Source organism: Littorina saxatilis, linkage group LG8 (genome assembly GCF_037325665.1).
Source record: "Littorina saxatilis isolate snail1 linkage group LG8, US_GU_Lsax_2.0, whole genome shotgun sequence".
Taxonomy (NCBI): Eukaryota; Metazoa; Mollusca; class Gastropoda; order Littorinimorpha; family Littorinidae; genus Littorina; species Littorina saxatilis.
The window spans coordinates 2,877,674-2,903,939 of NC_090252.1; the positions used below are offsets into that span (position 1 = coordinate 2,877,674).

At 44.9% G+C, this 26,266-nt stretch overlaps 1 protein-coding gene across 1 annotated transcript; it reads left to right on the forward strand.

Annotated features, from left to right (window-relative positions):
- The first annotated feature begins 1,549 nt into the window (after positions 1 to 1,549).
- LOC138974459 (uncharacterized) lies at positions 1,550 to 25,606 on the forward strand. Its single transcript, XM_070347177.1, has 8 exons — positions 1,550 to 1,744; positions 19,195 to 19,747; positions 20,237 to 20,463; positions 21,140 to 21,326; positions 21,583 to 21,752; positions 23,255 to 23,420; positions 24,156 to 24,239; positions 24,924 to 25,606. The coding sequence occupies exons 1-8, from the start codon at positions 1,550 to 1,552 to the stop codon at positions 25,547 to 25,549; spliced, it is 2,208 nt and encodes a 735-aa protein (XP_070203278.1). The 3' UTR covers positions 25,550 to 25,606.
- Positions 25,607 to 26,266: the final 660 nt, after the last annotated feature.

Here is a 26,266-nt window from a genome sequence, read left to right on the forward strand (position 1 = left end):
AATTCAAGACCCTCCCATGTAAGACTCCCGCCCTCTGTATCATACAGTTGTTTCTGTTCATAACCTTGTAAATGACCCCCATTTTAACATGAGACTCACTCCTTTTAAGGCCTGTTTTTCTCATATTTGTGGAGGTCTTAATTGGGGGGTTCCACTGTATCTGAGACTGACCGGGAGTGACAGGTAGAGAAGGGTTCCACTGTATCTAAGACTGACCGGGAGTGACAGGTAGAGAAGGGGTTCCACTGTATCTAAGACTGACCGGGAGTGACAGGTAGAGAAGGGGTTCCACTGTATCTGAGACTGACCGGGAGTGACAGGTAGAGAAGGGGTTCCACTGTATCTGAGGCTGACCGGGAGTGACAGGTAGAGAAGGGGTTCCACTGTATCTGAGGCTGACCGGGAGTGACAGGTAGAGAAGGCGATCAAAGCAAAGAGCCGGGCAGTGACCACAATCAATCGTTCACACACTTTGTGCAACTCGGTCACACATCGTTTTAGATTCGCGGCTCCATTCAGTCTGATTCTGTCCCCGCTGTGAAGGCGCGTCGAGAACCGAACATTATAGGTCACGGTATTGGAAAAGGAATCAAGAAATGAGTGTACTATACGAAGGGAAGCAAAGAAATTACGGTACTAGAAAGGGAATCAAAGCAATTAGGGCATTAGAAAGGGAATCAAAGCAATAAGGGCATTAGAAAGGGAATCAAAGCAATTAGGGCATTAGAAATGGAATCAAAGAAAAAGGGGTATTGGACAGAAAATCAAAGAAACAAATAAGGGGATCAGACTAGACTACTAGTAATTACAATTGACAACGTTTTTTACTTTACTATTTTCAAGACTGAACGTATTTGTGATAGTGAAGCCTGTGTTCATTCGTAAAGCAGGCTGTAAACCTCTTCCAGACGTAGCAAGGTAAAAGTTTGACATGTTCAATCACCCACCATGGATGCAGTGTGAGAGCTGCTGACAGAACGCGTCGTACCTATATCTCTTTCAGTGTGTAGACGATTATACAAGTCAAAGACAGTTCAAGCGTTACGTGTCATTTCGTCAGCAAAGCCTACAGACCGTACCGCGAACATTTATTCGTTCAACCGTGTGTTCTTTCTTCCTTTCATCCATCCTGCCTCGCTTCTTCGTTTCCTCCTGTACCTGTTATCTTGCGACCTTTCTCATCTTGGACCACTAAAACAACTCCCTCACATCATTCAGTCCACCCTCCCTTAGCGACCACCTGTCTAAAGCGACCAACAGACATGTACAACGACTAGTGTCAGATATCCCAGACGAGTTTTTCTTCTATATAATTCACCTTTCCATAGCGACCCCCTGTCAATAACGATTTGTTGTTATCCCTTGAGTGGTCGTTATAATTAGCTTTGATTTAATTTGTATATTAATTTTTATTTTTCATCGACAGGATTTCACAGAACATTTGTCCAATGATGGGCTAGTACCCGCCACCTACATACGGACACCCCCACCACCACCACCTCCACCACCACCACAAGACGAGTGCCCCCATCCCCTACCACCAGCCACCATGTACGCCTGTGTGCTGATCCCGAAGAGCCTGAGCCTGGTGCTGACTCTTGACCCCAACCCCCGCCACGTGCTGGAGATGTCTGCCGCTGTCTGGAGCAACCGCAACCTCCACCCCGGCTGCCTCCTCTACCCCGGTGAGGGCGAGCTGAGACTGGACAAGCTGGAGATCTTCTCTGTGGTGCCTGACGATGATGTGAGTACACAATTATGTTGCTTCATCTTCTGTACAATATGTATGTATGCAGTGGAACGCCCCCTTTAACCGAATTTGTTTGTACTACCCCCCCCCCCCCCCTTCTCACATTTGTAGGCTTTTCTGTTGAGATTATCACCTGTAAGCCGCTAAGTGTAATGTTGAGATTATCACCTGTAAGCCGCTAAGTGTAATGTTGAGATTATCACCTGTAAGCCGCTAAGTGTAATGTTGAGATTATCACATGTAAGCCGCTAAGTGTAATGTTGAGATTATCACCTGTAAGCCGCTAAGTGTAATGTTGAGATTATCACCTGTAAGCCGCTAAGTGTAATGTTGAGATTATCACCTGTAAGCCGCTAAGTGTAATGTTGAGATTATCACCTGTAAGCCGCTAAGTGTAATGTTGAGATTATCACCTGTAAGCCGCTAAGTGTAATGTTGAGATTATCACCTGTAAGCCGCTAAGTGTAATGTTGAGATTATCACCTGTAAGCCGCTAAGTGTAATGTTGAGATTATCACCTGTAAGCCGCTAAGTGTAATGTTGAGATTATCACCTGTAAGCCGCTAAGTGTAATGTTGAGATTATCACCTGTAAGCCGCTAAGTGTAATGTTGAGATTATCACCTGTAAGCCGCTAAGTGTAATGTCTCCATTTTACGACTCCCCCTCTTCTGAAGTCTGATTTCTCAGATTGTATGTCAGGACTTTAAAGGCGGGCTCCACTGTATGCTGTCTGTTTGGCTGTCTGTTTGTTTCGTGGTGTCTGTCTGTGTTTCTGCCTGTCTGCCTGTCTGTTTGTTTGACTGTTTATGCGTGTGTGTCCCTGTTCGCATGTTTGACTGTTTATGCGTGTGTGTCCCTGTTCGCATGTTTGACTGTTTATGCGTGTGTGTCCCTGTTCGCATGTTTGACTGTTTATGCGTGTGTGTCCCTGTTCGCATGTTTGACTGTTTATGCGTGTGTGTCCCTGTTCGCATGTTTGTATAACTGGGTTTTTTCTGTTTGCGTTTTCTTATACATCTTTCTGTTTTGCTCTTTGTTTTTTTCTGGATCTTTCTTACTTTGTTTTTTTCTGGATCTTTCTTACTTTGTTTTTTTCGCTTTCTCTTTCTTTTTGTCTTTCTTTCTTTCCTTCATTTTTCTAATTTCCTTCTTTCTTTCTTTTGATATTTCTGGGGTTTTTTACTTTTTTTTTCTTGCAATGCATAATTTGGAATGTTTTCTTTTGATCAGTTTTGCATAATTATAAAGATGGCAGGTTACTTTGGGGGTAGAACAGTTTTCCATTTCTGTCTTTCTTTTATCCTAACTGTGTGTCCATGTCCGTCACAAAGTTGTACCTGCGTAGTTAGCGCACTGAATCACAAATCACTTCCACTGGCTTGGTTTTTGTGTAGCAAAAGTTTGCACTAAATAAGTAAAATACTTGTTTTCATTGTAACTTATAAACTACTAGGGGTAAAAGTCGCACCAAGAGTCACGTTGAGCTAAAGGTAGCCTTCTAGATATGGGGGGTAGGGGCAATTGGTAAAAGTCGCACCAAGAGTCACGTTGAGCTAAAGGTAGCCTTCTAGATATGGGGGGTAGGGGCAATTGGTAAAAGTCGCACCAAGAGTCACGTTGAGCTAAAGGTAGCCTTCTAGATATGGGGGGGGGGGGGGTAGGGGCAATCGGGAAGAAGGAGGGGGAGGGCGAGTATTGGTAAATCCCCACCAAACATTGAAAGCCGTAACCCCCCAACCACCCCTCCCTGGCTTGATCGGCTCGCGACTGTCAGAGGTGTACAATCCGGGTCACGTTGACCTTTGACATGAAGCCGTCACGCCTGGTGATCGTGACACCTGAAACTGACAACAGCAACGTCTTGCTCTGGGGAGCTACCGGAGATCCTTCCCCCCACCACCACCCCTTCTTAATTCTCCCGCCTCGCCCTCTCCCTGGGACCGATGTCTCCCAAGTCTTGGTTGTGTAGCTTTGTGGCTGATTGTGTGCTTGTTTTGTTGAAACCATTTGTATTCAAATCATTTATTGTTATCGTGACATCCCTAAATCAAGCGAGAATTTTTGCAACAGATAGCCCTCTAAAATATATTTAGGTGGAGGAAAAAGGTCACATTTATATATTTTTGTTAAATGCAACAATAAAACAATACCGCATAGCTATGATTATAACAATGTTACACAATTAACAAGCTAAGTTTATTTGCTAGTTTATGTGTTTCGATGTTTTGGTTGTATGAATTTAGAAATAACAATGGCATATCAAGGAAATCATTACAAGTTTTCTACACAACTGATTATTTAATAATACTGAACATCTTGACAGAAATATTGTAAGGAGGAAGTTTTTCGCTGGGTACAGTAAGATTCAAGGATAGTTTTTCAGTTAATTGTAAAAAAACAAGAGCACTGCCTCAACTGATTAAACGAAGTCAACGTGACATGTGATAGTTCAATTGTTCATCTTATACTAAACACATTGTCTGCGTGTTGCTGTGTGAAGCTTGCTTCAAGTTTGGGATGACTTCCTGTAATAACTTTCCCATTTTTCTTGCTTGAAAATGTGTCTCAGGTGTTCATATTGATAGTATACACAAAGCACATCAACAACAGAAATGAGGAAAATAAAACTGTTAGGAAAAAATAAAGTCGGCAAATCCAGCCCCACTCAGCAGAAAAGCTAGGTTTGGTCTTTCCCTCAAACAGACCCCACCCCAGGGGGCGGGGCCTAACGAGTGAAGGGGGCGGGGCTGTGTGCGACCTATCGCGCTGTGTGTGAGTTCTGCCTGTAATCTCTGTTGGCGCGGTGTGTGTCCTGTCGTCTCTAATCGTGCTATCTTGGCGGGCAAGCAGCGCCGTGGTTTCATCGATACACTTGATCGACAAGCGCTCGCCTCGCCCTACAAACTTGTTCATGATGACTGGGGATTAATGTCGTAGTGTGATTCGCTAGGGGATTGATAGGTTGAAGGCACGGCGGTAGGTGGGTGGATGAGGGTAGAGGCGGGAGCAAGAGTTGTCAGTTGTCTTTCTCTTTATATGTTTGTCTTACTAAAGAAGTGAAAAGTACGGAAGGTAGGGGGGGGGGGGGGGGGAGGGGCGGCGGCTCGCAAAAGGAATTAGCAAAAGGAAAGAAAATCTGAAATGTGCAAAAATCTTTAATGCAAATGCATTACATCAGCTGGTTTTAAAGTAAAATGACAGACACAAACGTTTTTAACAGACCATGTTGACTGGCGGCACATCAGTGGCAGAGCGCACTTGTCACCTGTGTGAGAAGTGTGTTCTTAGCGCGTGGCGAAGATTGCCCTTTGATTGGAGAGCGGGGTCATAAAAGACAAGGGTTCGTAATGCCACGCAGTGACGTCAGAGCGGTCCTCTCAACATGGCGGCGCTGGATGACATCTGGTAAACACGTGTGTCTTCTGGTTAATGCTTTGTCGTGGCATCATTCCTTTCTTGTGCTTGTCGTGACATCATTCCTTTCTTGTGCTTGTCGTGGCATCATTCCTTTCTTGTGCACTTAGATCGAGTCTAGTCCGATTAGAGGCATTGCGATGTCGTTGTATTTTTCCTTCCTTCTTTTCCGTTTATATGTCTTTTAGTGGCGATTTTGTTTACAAAAGCATTGCTTTTCTTTCTTTGTAATATGCTTACGTAAATGTTATATTTTATTTCTTATGAATTCGTTATATTTATTTCTTCTATTTTTGTTTTAAATCTTTTAGGGTTTTTTCCTCTCATTTGTTTGTATACTAATTTTTCGTTGTTAAAAAATTCCCAAAACAAGTCCAAAAACAGTCTTAGCGCAGTTGTCGCGACACTTCCCCCGTAATGAGACCAGAGAGAGAGAGAGAGAGAGAGAGAGAGAGAGAGAGAGAGAGAGAGAGAGAGAGACAGACAGACAGACAGAGAGAGACAGACAGAGAGAGACAGACAGAGAGAGGACTTTATTTGTGTGGATAAGACTTTAGAGTGGGGGCAAGACGAGGGTGGGGGGGGGGGGGAAGGACGAGTAGACCACGTGCAGGAATGACAAGAGACGCTGACAACGACGTGTTAAAATCACAATGACGTCCTCCAACCCTTTTGATCGTACCCGCAAAGCCGACCGGTAGTCTGTGTTTTGGTCAGAGTCCCAGACGTGTGACGTCACAGAGTGCCAACACCTAGTTGTCACATTCCTCTACCCTGGCCTGTTGCTTCCTGTGCTCGTCATAAGTGGTCGGAAAGCTGTAAAGTTATCATCAGGTTTGGCGTTACAGATCGTCTGATCTTTGCCGCCATCAAGGTTGTGTTGAACAGTTTTTCTGTGGTCAGTTTAATTGTATATTTGCGTTTTTAATAACGTCGAATTAAAAAAAAACAATTCAAACAAATATTGAGTAGTTTTACTGATTATTTCAAAGGTTATTGGACTGTCTCCGGCACGCTTCTTTAAAAACAACAAACACAATAAATGAATAAAAACACCGTTCAATTTTTTTCAACAAAAATGTAATCTGAAATAGCGCAATGACTGCTGTAGACAGCCTCAATATAGAGTTTGGTTTGTTTCTTCGTTCTCTACTTGACTTTTTTTTCTTCGTTTTGTCTTTTTTTTTCCGTTTCTTTTCTCAAAATGAAAAGGCTGATGTCAAATCACAACTACATTCGTGCTACCTGCAGCGACAGTCCTCCTGAGACTTGTTACATAGTGTTACATATCAATCGATTCTGGAGATCGCATGTCACAAATAATTCACTGTAAGCTCAGGTTATATAAGTGATCTCAATAACGATCTAGTGAGACGTCACGTTGCTACAGATGCATCTTGTGACTGCGGATTCCCGTCCGAATCCGTACAACACATCATATTCGATTGTCCAAATTATCGCGAAGCACGTCAAGAAACTATACATACCCTCCCTAATCACATAATTCACCTCCCCCACCTTTTAAACGGAGACAGACAGTATTCTTTAGATTTGAACAGGAACATTTTCCCACCGTACACTCGTTCATTGAACGTTCAGGCCGCTTTGGGTAAATCAGAATAAATGCTCTACAAGCCGGACAACAACTTTAACTTCTGCACATCTCCTACCCATCCCTCTTCTTTTATTCATCTTCTTTCACTCCTTCCTTCCTTTACTGTCTTTCTTTATAATCATTATGCAACGTTCATTACGTTATTAATAGATTTGGTTTATTGAGACAAATTTTTCAGCCGTTACCGCCTTATGTTGTACTGTCATGCAGGAACACCACTATAAGCTTCTAGCTTGTTGCTGTTTCTGTGAACTTTGTATACATGTCATGATTGTAACTTTTGTTAAAATAAACTTATGTTTAAACCAATCGATCCTGATGACACATCTATTATCTTTTCCTGACAGTGGTGTTATCTTTGCGACCCAACGGCCACTAAGCAAGCAAGTAATCCTTCTCTCTATCACAACTTGACGAGGCACCAAAGCCAGAACAAGTAATCCTTCTCTCTATCACAACTTGACGAGGCACCAAAGCCAGAACAAGTAATCCTTCTCTCTATCACAACTTGACGAGGCACCAAAGCCAGAACAAGTAATCCTTCTCTCTATCACAACTTGACGAGGCACCAAAGCCAGAACAAGTAATGTCTTCTCTCTATCACAACTTGACGAGGCACCAAAGCCAGAACAAGTAATGTCTTCTCTCTATCACAACTTGACGAGGCACCAAAGCCAGAACAAGTAATGTCTTCTCTCTATCACAACTTGACGAGGCACCAAAGCCAGAACAAGTAATCCTTCTCTCTATCACAACTTGACGAGGCACCAAAGCCAGAACAAGTAATCCTTCTCTCTATCACAACTTGACGAGGCACCAAAGCCACAACAAGTAATCCTTCTCTCTATCACAACTTGACGAGGCACCAAAGCCACAACAAGTAATCCTTCTCTCTATCACAACTTGACGAGGCACCAAAGCCAGAACAAGTAATCCTTCTCTCTATCACAACTTGACGAGGCACCAAAGCCAGAACAAGTAATCCTTCTCTCTATCACAACTTGACGAGGCACCAAAGCCAGAACAAGTAATCCTTCTCTCTATCACAACTTGACGAGGCACCAAAGCCAGAACAAGTAATCCTTCTCTCTATCACAACTTGACGAGGCACCAAAGCCAGAACAAGCTTACACGTGTATTCACCGGAGTGTATTTACTGGACTGAGTGTATTCACTGGACTGAGTGTATTTACTGGACTGAGTGTATTTACTGGAGTCACTTCACAGCGCTAGCAATCTCTGATAAACATTAGATACACTAACACGTGGCGATGTCTAACCTTTCTTGTGTCCGATGGGAATAGACAAAGGGATTTCTCCCAACTTGTGGGACTCGACAACTTTCATCCCATTCCCAGAGCTCCTCACACACGACAATCCGCTAATTCGCTGGCATTTTGCTCTTCCTGCCAGCAGCTAGGATAGCTCTGTTTGGTCTGGCTTTGTTATGTCACCGTGCTTTTCTCTTCGTCGTCTCAAGGCTTTCTCTCCATTCTGCCAGAAGAGCGCGTATTGTGCAATACTCTGACCACCATTGCGCTTTTCTTGTATCATGTGAACGTCACCCCCGTCGCGAGCTCTCAGCCTGGTGAACATGATCGGTGACGTAATAGAGCACGAAGCTTGCGCAGTCACGCACGCGCTGCAGGTATGACGTCAAGGTAAAGGGAAGTAATCCACGGGCCAAAGGGAGGCAACACGATGCCACGTGGGACCGCGTGTCATGTGTAGCAAGGGGGAATAATCATGTAGACTAATATGTAGATAAGATAACAGCTCATAATGCGGAATCCATCTTGTGTTCTGTGTTCTGTTCGGCTTGTTTTTATACTGACATAAATAAACAGGTACACAATATGTCATCAAACAGATAAATAAATATATTATTAGATAAATACACAAATAAATAGATAAATAAATAAATAGATACATGATAAATAGATAAATAACTAATCTATGATTTTCAATGCTGAATAGTTCACAAAGACAATGTTATTTCGTCCACTCTGCTCGTGGTGTATATACATTTGTTGAGTATCTTGACACAGTAAACACTATGCATTGTATAGACGGGTTTGGGTAGTGCAGCAATACATATATGTACTTACACCTTCAAATATTTCTCTTCAAACCATGCGCCCTGCACTACGTCATAAACATGCACACGCGAGTAACTTTTACAGCGCTCAGTCTTGTCAAGTGCATGTTCTTCTCGTTAGAACGAACACCCGACACGAGAACCGCCAACCGAGCGTATCGACAGAAGTCTTGGGGTTACAATAAGCGTGATACTGTGTCGTGACCACAATACCGTGGCCATCAAATTCATCAGAGCGTAACGATGACCATGGGTTCCATACGGCGTACTACGCTACGCCGCAACGATACGCTACGATACGCCAAAGTGACTGCAACATCTCAGCACTAAAGGGAAGCTAGCGAGATGTCTGCATTCCCCAATGTATCAAAATGTCGAGTTTGTGGGAGCGAAGGGAAGCTTGCAAGGGTGTGCATTCCCCGAAGAGTAGTAACATGTCTGATCTGTTGGGGGCAAGGCAACATGGCGATCAGATTACTTGTGGAAGTATTCTGCAGGGACTCGAACCTTTCAGGCCCCTTCCACGTTGATTGCAGGCAGCTACGTGTAAATCAACGTGTCTCAGGTGCCAGCGTGGAAATAGGGAGTAAGAGGGAGGGGGGGGTGAGGGGCAGACGGGGGAGGGAGGGGGGGTGGGAGGGGAGGGGGATGAGGGCAAACGGGGGAGGGAGGGAGGCGGGCGGGAGAGGGGAGATGATGTTCTGCATGTCTCGATTTCTTTTCCCGATGTTGAAAAGAAAACGCAAAGCTGAAATCATGTCAAGGAGACTGCGCTTGTCAGTGCCCCTGCTTGTCGCGTGCAGTACATGTCACTAAACTTGACCCGCGTGCAGTACATGTCACTAAACTTGACCCACGTGCAGTACATGTCACTAAACTTGACCCACGTGCAGTACATGTCACTAAACTTGACCCACGTGCAGTACATGTCACTAAACTTGACCCACGTGCAGTACATGTAACTAAACTTGACCCACGTGCAGTACATGTAACTAAACTTGACCCTCGTGCAGTACATGTCACTAAACTTGACCCACGTGCAGTACATGTAACTAAACTTGACCCACGTGCAGTACATGTCACTAAACTTGACCCACGTGCAGTACATGTAACTAAACTTGACCCTCGTGCAGTACATGTAACTAAACTTGACCCACGTGCAGTACATGTCACTAAACTTGACCCACGTGCAGTACATGTCACTAAACTTGACCCACGTGCAGTACATGTCACTAAACTTGACCCACGTGCAGTACATGTCACTAAACTTGACCCACGTGCAGTACATGTAACTAAACTTGACCCACGTGCAGTACATGTCACTAAACTTGACCCTCGTGCAGTACATGTCACTAAACTTGACCCACGTGCAGTACATGTAACTAAACTTGACCCACGTGCAGTACATGTAACTAAACTTGACCCACGTGCAGTACATAACTAAACTTGACCCACGTGCAGTACATGTAACTAAACTTGACCCACGTGCAGTACATGTAACTAAACTTGACCCACGTGCAGTACATGTAACTAAACTTGACCCACGTGCAGTACATGTAACTAAACTTGACCCACGTGCAGTACATGTAACTAGACTTGACCCACGTGCAGTACATAACTAAACTTGACCCACGTGCAGTACATGTAACTAAACTTGACCCACGTGCAGTACATGTAACTAAACTTGACCCACGTGCAGTACATGTAACTAAACTTGACCCACGTGCAGTACATGTAACTAAACTTGACCCGCGTGCAGTACATGTCACTAAACTTGACCCGCGTGCAGTACATGTCACTAAACTTGACCCACGTGCAGTACATGTAACTAAACTTGACCCTCGTGCAGTACATGTCACTAAACTTGACCCACGTGCAGTACATGTCACTAAACTTGACCCACGTGCAGTACATGTCACTAAACTTGACCCGCGTGCAGTACATGTAACTAAACTTGACCCTCGTGCAGTACATGTAACTAAACTTGACCCACGTGCAGTACATGTAACTAAACTTGACCCACGTGCAGTACATGTAACTAAACTTGACCCACGTGCAGTACATGTCACTAAACTTGACCCGCGTGCAGTACATGTCACTAAACTTGACCCGCGTGCAGTACATGTAACTAAACTTGACCCACGTGCAGTACATGTAACTTAACTTGACCCACGTGCAGTACATGTAACTTAACTTGACCCGCGTGCAGTACATGTAACTAAACTTGATCCGCGTGCAGTACATGTAACTAAACTTGACCCACGTGCAGTACATGTAACTAAACTTGACCCACGTGCAGTACATGTAACTAAACTTGACCCGCGTGCAGTACATGTAACTAAACTTGACCCTCGTGCAGTACATGTAACTAAACTTGACCCACGTGCAGTACATGTAACTAAACTTGACCCGCGTGCAGTGCATGTAACTAAACTTGACCCACGTGCAGTACATGTAACTAAACTTGACCCGCGTGCAGTACATGTAACTAAACTTGACCCACGTGCAGTACATGTAACTAAACTTGACCCGCGTGCAGTACATGTCACTAAACTTGACCCACGTGCAGTACATGTAACTAAACTTGACCCACGTGCAGTACATGTCACTAAACTTGACCCGCGTGCAGTACATGTATGTCACTAAACTTGACCCACGTGCAGTACATGTATGTCACTAAACTTGACCCGCGTGCAGTACATGTAACTAAACTTGAACCACGTGCAGTACATGTAACTTAACTTGACCCACGTGCAGTACATGTCACTAAACTTGACCCACGTGCAGTACATGTCACTAAACTTGACCCACGTGCAGTACATGTCACTAAACTTGACCCACGTGCAGTACATGTCACTAAACTTGACCCACGTTCAGTACATGTAACTAAACTTGACCCACGTGCAGTACATGTAACTAAACTTGACCCACGTGCAGTACATGTAACTAAACTTGACCAACGTGCAGTACATGTAACTAAACTTGACCCACGTGCAGTACATGTAACTAAACTTGACCCACGTGCAGTACATGTAACTAAACTTGACCCACGTGCAGTACATAACTAAACTTGACCCACGTGCAGTACATGTAACTAAACTTGACCCACGTTCAGTACATGTAACTAAACTTGACCCACGTGCAGTACATGTAACTAAACTTGACCCGCGTGCAGTACATGTCACTAAACTTGACCCGCGTGCAGTACATGTAACTAAACTTGACCCACGTGCAGTACATGTAACTAAACTTGACCCTCGTGCAGTACATGTCACTAAACTTGACCCACGTGCAGTACATGTCACTAAACTTGACCCACGTGCAGTACATGTCACTAAACTTGACCCACGTGCAGTACATGTCACTAAACTTGACCCGCGTGCAGTACATGTCACTAAACTTGACCCGCGTGCAGTACATGTAACTAAACTTGACCCACGTGCAGTACATGTAACTAAACTTGACCCACGTGCAGTACATGTAACTAAACTTGACCCACGTGCAGTACATGTAACTAAACTTGACCCGCGTGCAGTACATGTAACTAAACTTGACCCACGTGCAGTACATGTAACTAAACTTGACCCGCGTGCAGTACATGTAACTAAACTTGACCCACGTGCAGTACATGTCACTAAACTTGACCCTCGTGCAGTACATGTAACTAAACTTGACCCGCGTGCAGTACATGTAACTAAACTTGACCCACGTGCAGTACATGTAACTAAACTTGACCCGCGTGCAGTACATGTAACTAAACTTGACCCACGTGCAGTACATGTAACTAAACTTGACCCGCGTGCAGTACATGTAACTAAACTTGACCCACGTGCAGTACATGTAACTAAACTTGACCCGCGTGCAGTACATGTAACTAAACTTGACCCACGTGCAGTACATGTAACTAAACTTGACCCACGTGCAGTACATGTAACTAAACTTGACCCACGTGCAGTACATGTAACTAAACTTGACCCACGTGCAGTACATGTAACTAAACTTGACCCACGTGCAGTACATGTCACTAAACTTGACCCACGTTCAGTACATGTAACTAAACTTGACCCGCGTGCAGTACATGTCACTAAACTTGACCCGCGTGCAGTACATGTCACTAAACTTGACCCACGTGCAGTACATGTAACTAAACTTGACCCACGTGCAGTACATGTCACTAAACTTGACCCACGTGCAGTACATGTCACTAAACTTGACCCGCGTGCAGTACATGTAACTAAACTTGACCCGCGTGCAGTACATGTAACTAAACTTGACCCACGTGCAGTACATGTCACTAAACTTGACCCGCGTGCAGTACATGTCACTAAACTTGACCCACGTGCAGTACATGTCACTAAACTTGACCCACGTGCAGTACATGTCACTAAACTTGACCCACGTTCAGTACATGTAACTAAACTTGACCCGCGTGCAGTACATGTAACTAAACTTGACCCACGTGCAGTACATGTCACTAAACTTGACCCACGTGCAGTACATGTAACTAAACTTGACCCACGTGCAGTACATGTAACTAAACTTGACCCACGTGCAGTACATGTAACTAAACTTGACCCACGTGCAGTACATGTCACTAAACTTGACCCACGTGCAGTACATGTAACTAAACTTGACCCTCGTGCAGTACATGTAACTAAACTTGACCCACGTGCAGTACATGTAACTAAACTTGACCCTCGTGCAGTACATGTCACTAAACTTGACCCACGTGCAGTACATGTCACTAAACTTGACCCACGTGCAGTACATGTAACTAAACTTGACCCGCGTGCAGTACATGTAACTAAACTTGACCCACGTGCAGTACATGTAACTAAACTTGACCCACGTGCAGTACATGTAACTAAACTTGACCCACGTGCAGTACATGTAACTAAACTTGACCCACGTGCAGTACATGTAACTAAACTTGACCCACGTGCAGTACATGTAACTAGACTTGACCCACGTGCAGTACATGTAACTAAACTTGACCCACGTGCAGTACATGTAACTAAACTTGACCCACGTGCAGTACATGTCACTAAACTTGACCCACGTGCAGTACATGTAACTAAACTTGACCCACGTGCAGTACATGTAACTAAACTTGACCCGCGTGCAGTACATGTAACTAAACTTGACCCACGTGCAGTACATGTAACTAGACTTGACCCGCGTGCAGGGAACACACGTCACGTGTTTCGGAGGGCGGGACTGGAAAGAAGACACACCTGGCACTTCATGTTGTTAGATGTATTAACTTGTTTAGGGGGTGTGTGGGTGTGGCTGGGGTAGGTGTGGGGGGGGGGGGGGGGGGTAGAAACAGTATTCCGATGAATAGTTACTTCTTCTTCTTGTCGTTCGCCAATGCTAAACTTGGAGACCAGCTCTGGTAATGAAGCTGGTGGTCTTATGAAGAGCCTCCACAGGTCCATGCAGCTTCTCATGAAGGGGCACCGGCCTGGTCCAGATCTCTCTCCTCAGGGGCTGGAGATTCCTGCAGTCCTGCAGGATGTGGGCTGCATCCTGCTCTGCGTCTCCACAGGGACACATGGGGGAGGGCACGGCTCGCAGTTTTTTGTGCAGGTGTTGTTGCATTCTGGGCCCGTATGCATGAACTAGAAGTAAGAAACACTGGAAGTAGAGGCCTCTTTTCGAAGTGGGAACTCCCGAAGTCAACTTTCTAACTGTTCACAATGCATGAACTGACTTGAACGCCAAAGTAGTGACAGCGAGAGTATTAAGGTCAAGGTCGGGGAAATCCCTACTAATACGCATGCACACGTTTCTATCAACATGGCAGTCAACGAAAATGGCAAGGCACGTGTGCCGCTCAAAAAGAAAGTAGACACGGAGGGGCGTTCTGCACCTTTTTCAGATGGTGAAATTGCTGTACTCTTGACAGAAGTGTTTTACGAAAGAACGGTTATTCTGTCCAAATTTCAGAACAGTCTAACTGTTAAACATAAAGACGCTGTCTGGTCCAAAATTGCCAAAGAAGTGTCGCTCTCTCTCTCTCTCTCTCTCTCTCTCTCTCTCTCTCTCTCTCTCTCTCTCTCTCTCTCTCTCTCTCTCTCTCTCTCTCTCTCTCTCTTACGACACACGCACACACAGACAAACGTACACTCATGCACATACTGACACTATGACACAAGTGACACTGACGGCACACATAAACACACACACACACCACACACTGCACACACACACGCGCGCGCGCTCGCGCGCACACATATACACACACACACGCACCCATACACGCACGCACACAGTCACAAACAAATAACCACACACTCACTCTCTCTCACTTTCTCTCATTCTCTCTCAATCTACACTCATACACACACTGAAACTATGATGACACAAGTGACACGTCACACACACACACACACACCCCTACACACACATACACACACACACACACACACACACACACACACACATACACACACACACACACACCGTAGTGACACACATATACACACGCGCGTACAGTTGAAAGACAAGACATGATATGATTTTGCAGCCGGAATGCAATTGCGGAGGCTTAAAAAGGAAAAGATTAATAAAAAAAATATATAGGTCCCGGCGGAACTTGAACCCGGAGCGAATGAACGAGAGTCCGGAACCGTTACCACTGCACTATGTTACTCGTGTAGAATAGAGGCATGATGAAAAAAGGCATTCTGAGTTATTCAGTCGTGCTGGTTTGAAAGCTCGCCACCTTCGCCGAATGACTCGAGCACGTTTTTTTCGGTCAGTAACTGATCGAACTGTCGCTTTTGAGTCACTCTGTTTTAAGCATTTCACCTAAATTAAACAAGAATGTCACAGTCCGTGTCTATGGTGCAAGGTAGGAGACCGTCTCATTGTAGCCAAGTTACGACAGTTGCTCGATTGACGCATTTCACGTCTTCGATATTGTGTCTGAGATCATTTCCCAATGAGCTGCCTTTAAAAACGGAATGTCCTGCAATTGTAGTATGCGCTGGAGGTTTCTTTTGGATGGGAAAGGACCCTTGAGATGCGATATCGTCCTATAATTATGTCAAGCGAGAGGCCCTTGACATTGGAAGTGGGAACTTCGAAAGCAAAGTTGCCAGCTACTCGGTATGCACGAGCTAAATTGAACGCCGAAGTAGTGGCTTCGAGAGTTCTGAGGTCAAGGTCGAGAAAATTGGGGGAATCCCAATTAGTGCGCATGCGTTTGTAAACGGTAGGCTTGGTGACCAGAAGAAACAAATCTCATCGCGAGTTCGTAAATGGGCAAACGTTGATCGCGCTGTAGCTTTTACTATAATTGTTGTTTTTAACTGGTTGAACGAAAGCTGTGATGATTGTCCTTAAATAGAATGACTGTCTATAATAATGATTTCGTTGACCAGAATGTTGGGGACAATAAAAAAAGGTTGTTTATGTGGTAGCGAAGTCGGTTAACTTAAAACTCTTTTTGTTGTGCTTTTTTTAATGATTGTGTATCAGTAAAACTGCTGGACAAAAATAGTTTGGTCAGAGCGAATATTTGTGTTACATGGTTACATGGTAAATTTAAAAAGGCAGAACTCCATTTTTTGGGAATCAAGATATAAGGTGTAGTGAAAAGAAGATAAGTTCAGCGAATTTCATATTATATGAGAAAATGTGTGTCCGAATTTTTAAAACAGAAAATTTGTTGTACTTAGGTGTTTGTAAATTACGTTTGTCCTCGTTAATTGTGAAGAGGATGTATGTTTATATAAAGTTCAAAGTCAAGATTGGATTTTTGTAGCCTACGTGCGTGTGTGCATGTGTATTAGACATAATACATAGACATAGAACACTTTATTATCTCAATTACGATAAACTCGGGTGTGGTGAATCACAATAAACAGCATAAAACGTAAGAACATGAATAAAATATCAAGGCGCAAATATAGTCAGCTCATCATAGTGTGGGGAGTGGGTACACACACACACACACACACACACACACACACACACACACACACACACACCGTCGAACACACACACACCGTCGAACACACACACACCGTCGAACACACACATAACATCGAAAACACACACACACACACACACACACACACACACACACACCGTCGAACACACACACACCGTCGAACACACACACACCGTCGAACACACACATAACATCGAAAACACATACACACACACACACACACACACACACAAACACACACACACACAAACACACACACACAAACACACACACACAAACACACACACACACAAACACACACACACACACACACACACACACACACACGGCACGCGCGAACACGCAAACAAACGTATGAAGGAACAGACGCACAATTATACCCGCACGCACGCACACACAGGCAGACAGGCACTCGCACAAATACACACACACACACACACACACACACACACACACACACACACACACACACACACACACACACAGATAAAGCAATGACAAAAAAAATAGCAGAAACTTACACTTCAACACTCGAACACACACACACACACACACGCACACACACGCACACACACACACACGCACACGCACACAAACACACGCACGCACGCACACAAACACACACACACACACACACACACACACACACTCACACATTTACACAACGACGTCCATTTTCATAGAAACACAGTAACTCCCTCGTATAAGCGGGAATGAAAGAGTGGTGGCCAATGACCCAGAACAAACAAAAGTCAAAGCTGGCAACTCAGGTTTGTATTCAGGGAAATTTGCACGAAATGCATGCAGAAGATACGACTTTTCCCTCTATTTTCTCTCTTTGGGAGCGTCAGCTCGGTTTGACATGAAAAACTGAAGAAAAGCCCTGCCTTTTTGCACTGAGAAACTGTGGAAGTAGCGTGTTTACTACTGGGTCTGGCTGTAGTACATTTACCCTCATTTACTTCCTCGTTAGCTTCCAAAGTAAACTCTTTTTTCGACCCATGCATGCGAAAGTGAGGATGTACTTCCGATGTCACTCAAAACTTTAGAAGTAGTCGCAAAATACCCTGAGTTACTTCCTCGCTTTGCTTCGAGGTAAACCCTTTTTCCGGCCCATGCATACGAAAGTGAGGCAAGTACTTCCGATGTCACTCAAAACTTCGGGAGTTGTCGCGAACTTCCCCCATAAGCATACGGGCCCAGTTGTGCCCTGTTCTCAGGCGGAAAATGACTACCTGTTCAGGTCTTGACAGTTGGTGGTGGGTGTCGTGCGTTGGGGGGGGGGGGGGGTTAAGCAGAGACTTTATGATGGTTTTCATCTCTTACTAATCGGTACTGTTTTTGTTTCCCTCGTGTTTTCGCCTTGTATTGTATTCACAGACACGGTCTGTCTGTGTCTGTGTGTGTCTGTCTCTCTCTGTATACAACTCTCCTGTGTTCACTTTCAAGTGAATAACTATCGTTCTGATATCATTTTAAAGTGAAGCTAAAGAAACCTGGTATCGGCACTCAGGGGCGTCTTATCCAGGTGGGGCCATGGGGCTAGAGCCCCACCACTTTTCCCCCCCTAAAAAAAAAAAGACAAAAAAGAGAGAGAGAGAGAGAGAGAGAGAGAGAGAGAGAGAGAGAGAGAGAGAGAGAGAGAGAGAGAGAGAGAGAGAGAGAGAGAGAGAGAGAGAGAGAGAGAGAGAGAGAGCCTCAAAGGGAAAGAACTCGATAACGCTCTTCTTTTGCAATAGAGACAGAAAGTTCCGATTTGGTGTGTCTGCTGCTTTTTCACGAGATTGTGCTATCGTATTTCCTAATTAAAATTGATAGCCCCACCACTTTTTCATAGCGTGTGACGCCCCTGGCACTGCTGTGCATCTCCTATGATCTCAATGGTATCAAGGCACGCCTTTGCCGCGACAAGGTTTGCCGATACCGGCACTTGTCTTGTCTAGACAGTGACGTCATTCATAGATGACGCCAATCATAAATGACGTTTGTCAAGGGAACTTATGCTTTCAAGTGTTGCTGCTTCCAGTGACAGGAAGGTATAGAGATTGATCATTGTATACAATCAATTTATCATTGTATACACAAATTACACAAACGTCATCTTGTGGGGGACGGTCCCTCACTCGATGACGTTGTGTAATCTCTATGTCTCTGTTTCTCTCTCTCTCTCTCTCTATCTCTCTCTCTCTCTTTCTCTCTCTAACTCTCTCTCTCTCTCTGTCTCTCTCTGTCTCTCTGTCTCTCTGTCTCTCTCTCTCTCTCTCTCTCTCTCTCTCTCTCTCTCTCTCTCTCTTCATCCCTTTCTTTCTAAATTCTTGGACATCACAATTGAATCTGTTGTTCTTTCACTTTCAGGTCAGACGTGAGTTTGGTTGCTATGACGTCATTCAGGATGTCGACGGGCAGGATGTGCGTCACTGTAACTGGGTCCGTTTTGTCAAAGTGTCCAGCAATCCGGACGATGTCAACGTCATCGGGTCAAAGTTCAAAGGTGAAGTGTTCTACCAGGTCATCAAACACGTCAAACCCAACGACGAGCTTGTCGTCCTGTTCCACACCAATGCTATGACGTCATCTCCAGAGAAAGTGACATCGTCGAACATTATGCCGTCATCTGCAGAGAAAGTGACGTCATCAAACATAATGCCGTCATCTCCAGCGAAGGTGCCTTCCTCGAACACTTTGGAAGTTACCGCCAGGGCTAACACATTCCCGCAGGATTTTGAAACAGAGAGCAAAGTAGAGGAAGATGATAGCATCGATGTAGGTGTTGAGGAAACGGAGATGTTTTCGCACGAAGATGACGACGATGACAGAATGGAGAAGAAAGCAGAAGATTGTTTTGCAGACCAAAGGATGGAAGCGCAAAAGACAGATGAGACGGAGATGATGGTGACAATCAAGGAAGGTGAGCGCAAATGAAAAATGAGTAGTCCAAGTGTGTGTGTGTGTGTGTGTGTGTGTGTGTGTGTGTGTGTGTGTGTGTGTGTGTGTGTGTGTGTGTGTGTGTGTGTGTGTGTGTGTGTGTGTGTGTGTGTTGTCTGAGAGCTATGGAGAGAGAAGGACAAACAGAGAGAGAGATTGTTCGAATGGTTGTTGGAATGCGATGGCATGTGTGCCTGTTTGCCGAGCCCTATACAATAGCTATTTGTCTTCCTGTCTCTGTTTGTTTGCCTGTTCGTGTGTCGGTCTGTGCGTCAGTCTGTCCGCCCAACTGCTTTCTATCTGTACGTAGCGAGCTGTGGGTGAGTGTACTTATGTCTCTTGTCATATCATCTTTCTCTTTCTCTTTATTGTTGGTCACCTACATGTTCTTCCTATCCCTCCTAGAGTCCTATTCCTTCCTATCCCTCCTAGAGTCCTATTCCTAACCAATGTTTTCCTATACTTGTTTCAGAATCAATCCTTGAAGGCAACGACTCAGCAGAAACAGACGTGGGATTTTTCTCCGATAGCAAGGGGGACAACTCAGGCGAGTACTCAGACGACAGGGGCAACAACCGACCAGACAGCGACGGGGGTAACTCTGAACATTCCGATGAGAGCGACGACAAAAAAGACTTTCACCACTCCACGGAAAGCGAACTCTCGTCGCCCACCGATCTCCGCGTCACGCCGTCAGATGTAAGTGTTTTGTTTACACAATGAGGAGAAAACTGTATTCATTGCATATCACAAAAAAAACATTATACATTGCATATAACTAACTAATAAGGAGAAAACGGTATTCATTGCATATTACAAGAAAACATTATACATTGCATACTTATAAGAAGAGAATATTCATTGCAATATAAAAGGCCCTAAAGCTACCTTTCTTACTGTGTGAAAGATGATGTCAATTAACACACATCAGGCCAGGTTTCTACATGACACGACATAATTGTTCAGAAGACACCACAGATGTCCAGGGTCTGCATGACACGAGACAATTGTTCAGAAGACACCACAGCTGTGTCCAGGGTCTACATGACACGAGACAATTGTTCAGAAGACACCACAGCTGTGTCCAGGGTCTGCATGACACGAGACAATTGTTCAGAAGACACCACAGCTGTGTCCAGGGTCTACATGACACGACATAATTGTTCAGAAGACACCACAGATGTCCAGGGTCTACATGGTAGAGCATCCTCCACTTGGACCTATACTCAGACTCATCAGCCTGGCTGAGTCAAGTGTATGATAGGATTTTTTTTTTGTGGCTTGAACTTCAGTCTTCAGTATTTGCCAGCATTATATTTTCAACCATAAATTGTAAATAGACACACACTGTCTAACACATGACTTATGTCCACAGCTACCAGAGACTATGCCATGTCAAGTGACTTCTCCGAGAGTCCTCGCCCCTGAATCCACTCCGTCCCTGCCGCTAGATGTCGCCCCGGTGCGCAGGTCACGTGAGCGAACATGGTGGCCGTGTGACACGTGCCCCAAGAAATTCGACAGACCGTCCTTGCTCAAGAGACACATTCGTACACACACAGGTGGGTTTGGTTTGTTTGTTTGTTTGTTTGCTTGTTTGTTTGTTTGTTTGTTTGCTTGTTTGTTTGTTTGTTTGTTTGTTTGTTTGTTTGCTTGTTCTTGTCTTGTCTTTCTCTCTGTCTGTCTGCCTGTCTGTTCTCAGTTAGTCATTGTTTCTTCAATCAGAATTTGTTGAGAGTCCATTATTTATAGTCATATGCATAATGAAATGGTAATTCCACACCCAGAATAAAAGTTACATTTGTGTTTCTGTTCCAGGCGAAAAACCCCATGCATGTGATGTTTGCGGGAAGGCGTTTTCCACGTCATCGTCTCTCAACACTCACCGCAGAATACACTCCGGAGAGAAGCCACACCAGTGTCCCATCTGTGGGAAGCGGTTCACCGCGTCGTCCAACCTCTACTACCACCGCATGACCCACAACAAGGTAGGTACACAGCACACTCTGCAAGTCAACTTGCTGCATCAGTCAAGATGTCGTGTTTGGCACCTAATGCATCAGTCAAGATGTAGTGTTTGGCACCTAATGCATCAGTCAAGATGTAGTGTTTGGCACCTATTGCATCAGTCAAGATGTCGTGTTTGGCACCTAATGCATCAGTCAAGATGTAGTGTTTGGCACCTAATGGTTTCCTGTCACAGATCAAAGACATCATCTCGTATGCACACGCACATTCCTCGAGCTGGATGACAAGCTTGTCATAAAACCCACTTGATAAAGTATGCGCCAAATTGACAGCCTTGAGATGGCTGTATCGATATGGAATTAGTATCACACAAAACGCTCAGTTGTTAATCTAAACATAATCAAACGTGCCTTTGATCATACCAACTCTCTGCATCTTTAACTAGCTGGTTTCTTTGTCCAGGAGGCTTTACTGCGCCGAACTCTACAAGTCTGTGGTCGTCTTGTTTCTTTGTCCAGGAGGCTTTACTGCGCCGATCTCTACAAGTCTGTGGTCGTCTTGTTTCTTTGTTCAGGAGGCTTTACTGCGCCGAACTCTACAAGTCTGTGGTTGTCTTGTTGCTTTGTCCAGGAGGCTTTTCTGCGCCGATCTCTACAAGTCTGTGGTCGTCTTGTTTCTTTGTCCAGGAGGCTTTACTGCGCCGATCTCTTCAAGTCTGTGGTCGTTTTGTTTCTTTGTCCAGGAGGCTTTACTGCGCCGATCTCTTCAAGTCTGTGGTCTTCTTGTATCTTTGTCCAGGAGGCTTTACTGCGCCGATCTCTACAAGTCTGTGGTCGTCTTGTATCTTTGTCCAGGAGGCTTTACCGCGCCGAACTCTACAAGTCTGTGGTCGTCTTGTATCTTTGTCCAGGAGGCTTTACCGCGCCGAACTCTACAAGTCTGTGGTCGTCTTGTTTCTTTGTCCAGGAGGCTTTACCGCGCCGAACTCTACAAGTCTGTGGTCGTCTTGTTTCTTTGTCCAGGAGGCTTTACCGCGCCGAACTCTACAAGTCTGTGGTCGTCTTGTTTCTTTGTCCAGGAGGCTTTACCGCGCCGAACTCTACAAGTCTGTGGTCGTCTTGTTTCTTTGTCCAGGAGGCTTTACTGCGCCGATCTCTACAAGTCTGTGGTCGTCTTGGACGGCTGTAAATACTCTCACTCTCTGTTCTTCGATTTGACCATCGTCACAAGACTATTTTTCTTCCTCTCAAGATGACCATCGTCACAAGACTATTTTTTCTTCCTCTCAAGATGAACATTGTCCATGTGTTTCAGGAGAAGCCCCACAAGTGCACGCTGTGCGCCAAGTCGTTCCTCTCAAGATGACCATTGTCCATGTGTTTCAGGAGAAGCCCCACAAGTGCACGCTGTGCGCCAAGTCCTTCCTCTCAAGATGAACATTGTCCATGTGTTTCAGGAGAAGCCCCACAAGTGCACGCTGTGCGCCAAGTCCCTCAAGATGAACATTGTCCATGTGTTTCAGGAGAAGCCCCACAAGTGCACGCTGTGCGCCAAGTCGTTCCCCACGCCGGGCGACCTCAAGAGTCACATGTACGTCCACAGCGGGTCCTGGCCCTACAGGTGTCACGTCTGTAACAGGGGCTTCAGCAAGCACACCAACCTCAACAACCATCTCTTGCTGCACACAGGTAGGCACTTTGTTCTCACAGTCAGGGTGGTGGGCGGGTTGGGCCGAGGAAGGGGGGGGGTGTCCTGGACGTACTGCTGCCACGCGTGTAGCAGGGGTTTCAGGAAACACACCAACCTCTAAAACCATCACCTGCTGCATTCAGGTACACATGTTGTTTTAGTTCCCGCGCCAACATTGTATTACTTTTTGTACAGACGGAGGATGGACGCGCAGAAGAGAAAGAATACGCTGTTGGCATAGTGAATCAAACTGTCTGTGTCCTCCTTTTCCTCCTGTCAAGACAATCCGTCGACTTCAAATGGAGATGGATACATACGGACGAAGTGCAAACTTCATGATGTGTGAACGCTTAGGCTTTTTAATTTATTTTTAGGTCACTGCATTCACTGTTATGTGTGAACTTGATCAATATTGACCATTGTCACAATCCGTGTGTTAACAATGACAAATGATCACAATAATAATAATAATAATAATGTGTGTGTAAACAATGACATGTGTGTGTAAACAATGACATGTGTGTGTTAACAATGACATGTGTGTGTTAACAATGACATGTGTGTGTTAACAATGACATGTGTGTGTAAACAATGACATGTGTGTGTTAACAATGACATGTGTGTGTTAACAATGACATGTGTGTGTTAACAATGACATGTGTGTGTTAACAATGACATGTGTGTGTTAACAATGACATGTGTGTGTTTTAACAATGACATGTGTGTGTCTCCAGGTGACAAACCTCACGAGTGCACCCAGTGCGGCAAGCGGTTCGCTCTGCAGTGCAACCTCAAGACACATCTCAAGACACACGAAGGTACGTGTCACATATTTGTTGGATTGACTTTTGTCGCTTTGGTTTGGGGAGAGGTGGCGATTATCTCTAACTTTCTAATGTTTAAATAAGATAAGTTTTGAAATGCATTTGGTGTTTTGTTAAAGAACACATTGCACGGCTTTTGAATACATCCAGTGAACAACACTTTAATTGTGTCAGTTATTCTTGGTAATTGTATATAGCTTGACTCGGCCCTTGCTGCATTCCTTCTCTTTGCCTATTTGTTTGTTGTTGTTGTTTTGTTGCTGTTTGTTGTGTTTGTTGTTGTTGTTTTATTGCTGTTTGTTGTTGTTGTTTTGTTGCTGTTTGTTGTTGTTGTTTTGTTGCTGTTTGTTGTTGTTGTTTTGTTGCTGTTTGTTGTTGTTGTTTTGTTGCTGTTTGTTGTTGTTTTGTTGCTGTTTGTTGTTGTTGTTTTGTTGCTGTTTGTTGTTGTTGTTTTGTTGCTGTTTGTTGTTGTTGTTTTGTTGCTGTTTGTTGTTGTTTTGTTGCTGTTTGTTGTTGTTGTTTTGTTGCTGTTTGTTGTTGTTGTTTTGTTGCTGTTTGTTGTTGTTGTTTTGTTGCTGTTTGTTGTTGTTTTATTGCTGTTTGTTGTGTTAATGTTTCATACTTCAGCAGAAGTCATCATAATTGTTTTTGTTTTTAATGTTTTGATGAATGTTGCAGTGGACCAGGCGACGTCGTGCAGCCAGTGCGGCGTGCTGTTCTCAGACAAGGACCACAAGATGACGGACGGCACGTGCTCGCGCTGCTTTGACCCTCAACAGTCCCCCTGTCCTCCAGGCAAGACCGGACCCAAACACGCCCACAGGGACCCCAGGGACCCCGCCAAGCCCAGCAAACGATCTCCCAGCGACTTCAGCATCAACAAGATCACCGACCCCTCCAAAGCCTCCAGCAACAACAACAGGAACTCTCCGCCCGACGTGTATCCCGGCATGCCCCTTTCTTCCTCCTCAGTCGCCTCCCCTTTCGCGCCGTTTTACGGTCATCGCCCTTGGATGATGGCGGCCGGAAGCTCTCCCGTCATGCAAAAGACGTCATCGCCGGCTACGATGCAGTACACGTCATCACCGACCATGATGGCGTGTGTGATGAAAGACATGGCTGCGTCACTTCCGGGCTACGCGCTGTTCGGTGGGAAAACTTCAACGCCAGTTTCTGGCTTCATGTCCCCTGATGTTCTGGCTCGTGGTGGCGGTTTCCTGCCTGCTGCGCATGCGCCGTCTCCGTTTCTGCTGACTCCCAGGTCCGGGTGGAAACAGCAACAGTCTCTGGCGCAGGGATTGTAGGAATGGACCGTGACGATGTGACACTGTATCAATTGTATGGACCGTGACAGTGTGACGCTGTATCAATTGTATGGACCGTGACAGTGTGACACTGTATCAATTGTATGGACCGTGACAGTGTGACACTGTATCAATTGTATGGACCGTGACAGTGTGACACTGTATCAATTGTATGGACCGTGACAGTGTGACACTGTATCAATTGTATGGACCGTGACGGTGTGACGCTGTATCAATTGTATGGACCGTGACAGTGTGACACTGTATCAATTGTATGGACCGTGACAGTGTGACACTGTATCAATTATATGGACCGTGGCGGTGTGACGCTGTATCAATTGTATGGACCGTGACAGTGTGACACTGTATCAATTGTCGTAAATGTTACGCTCCGTTAATTACTTCGATTTGATGCAATTGAGTCTTGGAGGTAAAAGTTGCCGGCTGCAGATAGCATGTTGAGAAAAACATTGAAGCACGAAAGTGTTTCTACCATCGACATGACGAAAGTGTTTCTACCATCGACATGACGAAAGTGTTTCTACCATCGACATGACGAAAGTGTTTCTACCATCGACATGACGAAAGTGTTTCTACCATCGACATGACGAAAGTGTTTCTACCATCGACATGACGAAAGTGTTTCTACCATCGACATGACGAAAGTGTTTCTACCATCGACATGACGAAAGTGACGAGATTTTCTGAAACTTTCTT

Bases quoted from the DNA above. Each gene is read 5' to 3' on its own strand.
- LOC138974459 (XM_070347177.1), top strand. From the start codon at position 1,550: ATGTACGCCTGTGTGCTGATCCCGAAGAGCCTGAGCCTGGTGCTGACT. The intron at 1,745-19,194 runs GTGAGTACACAA...TTTCACTTTCAG, and splicing joins CTGTGGTGCCTGACGATGAT to GTCAGACGTGAGTTTGGTTG. The intron at 19,748-20,236 runs GTGAGCGCAAAT...TACTTGTTTCAG, and splicing joins GATGGTGACAATCAAGGAAG to AATCAATCCTTGAAGGCAAC.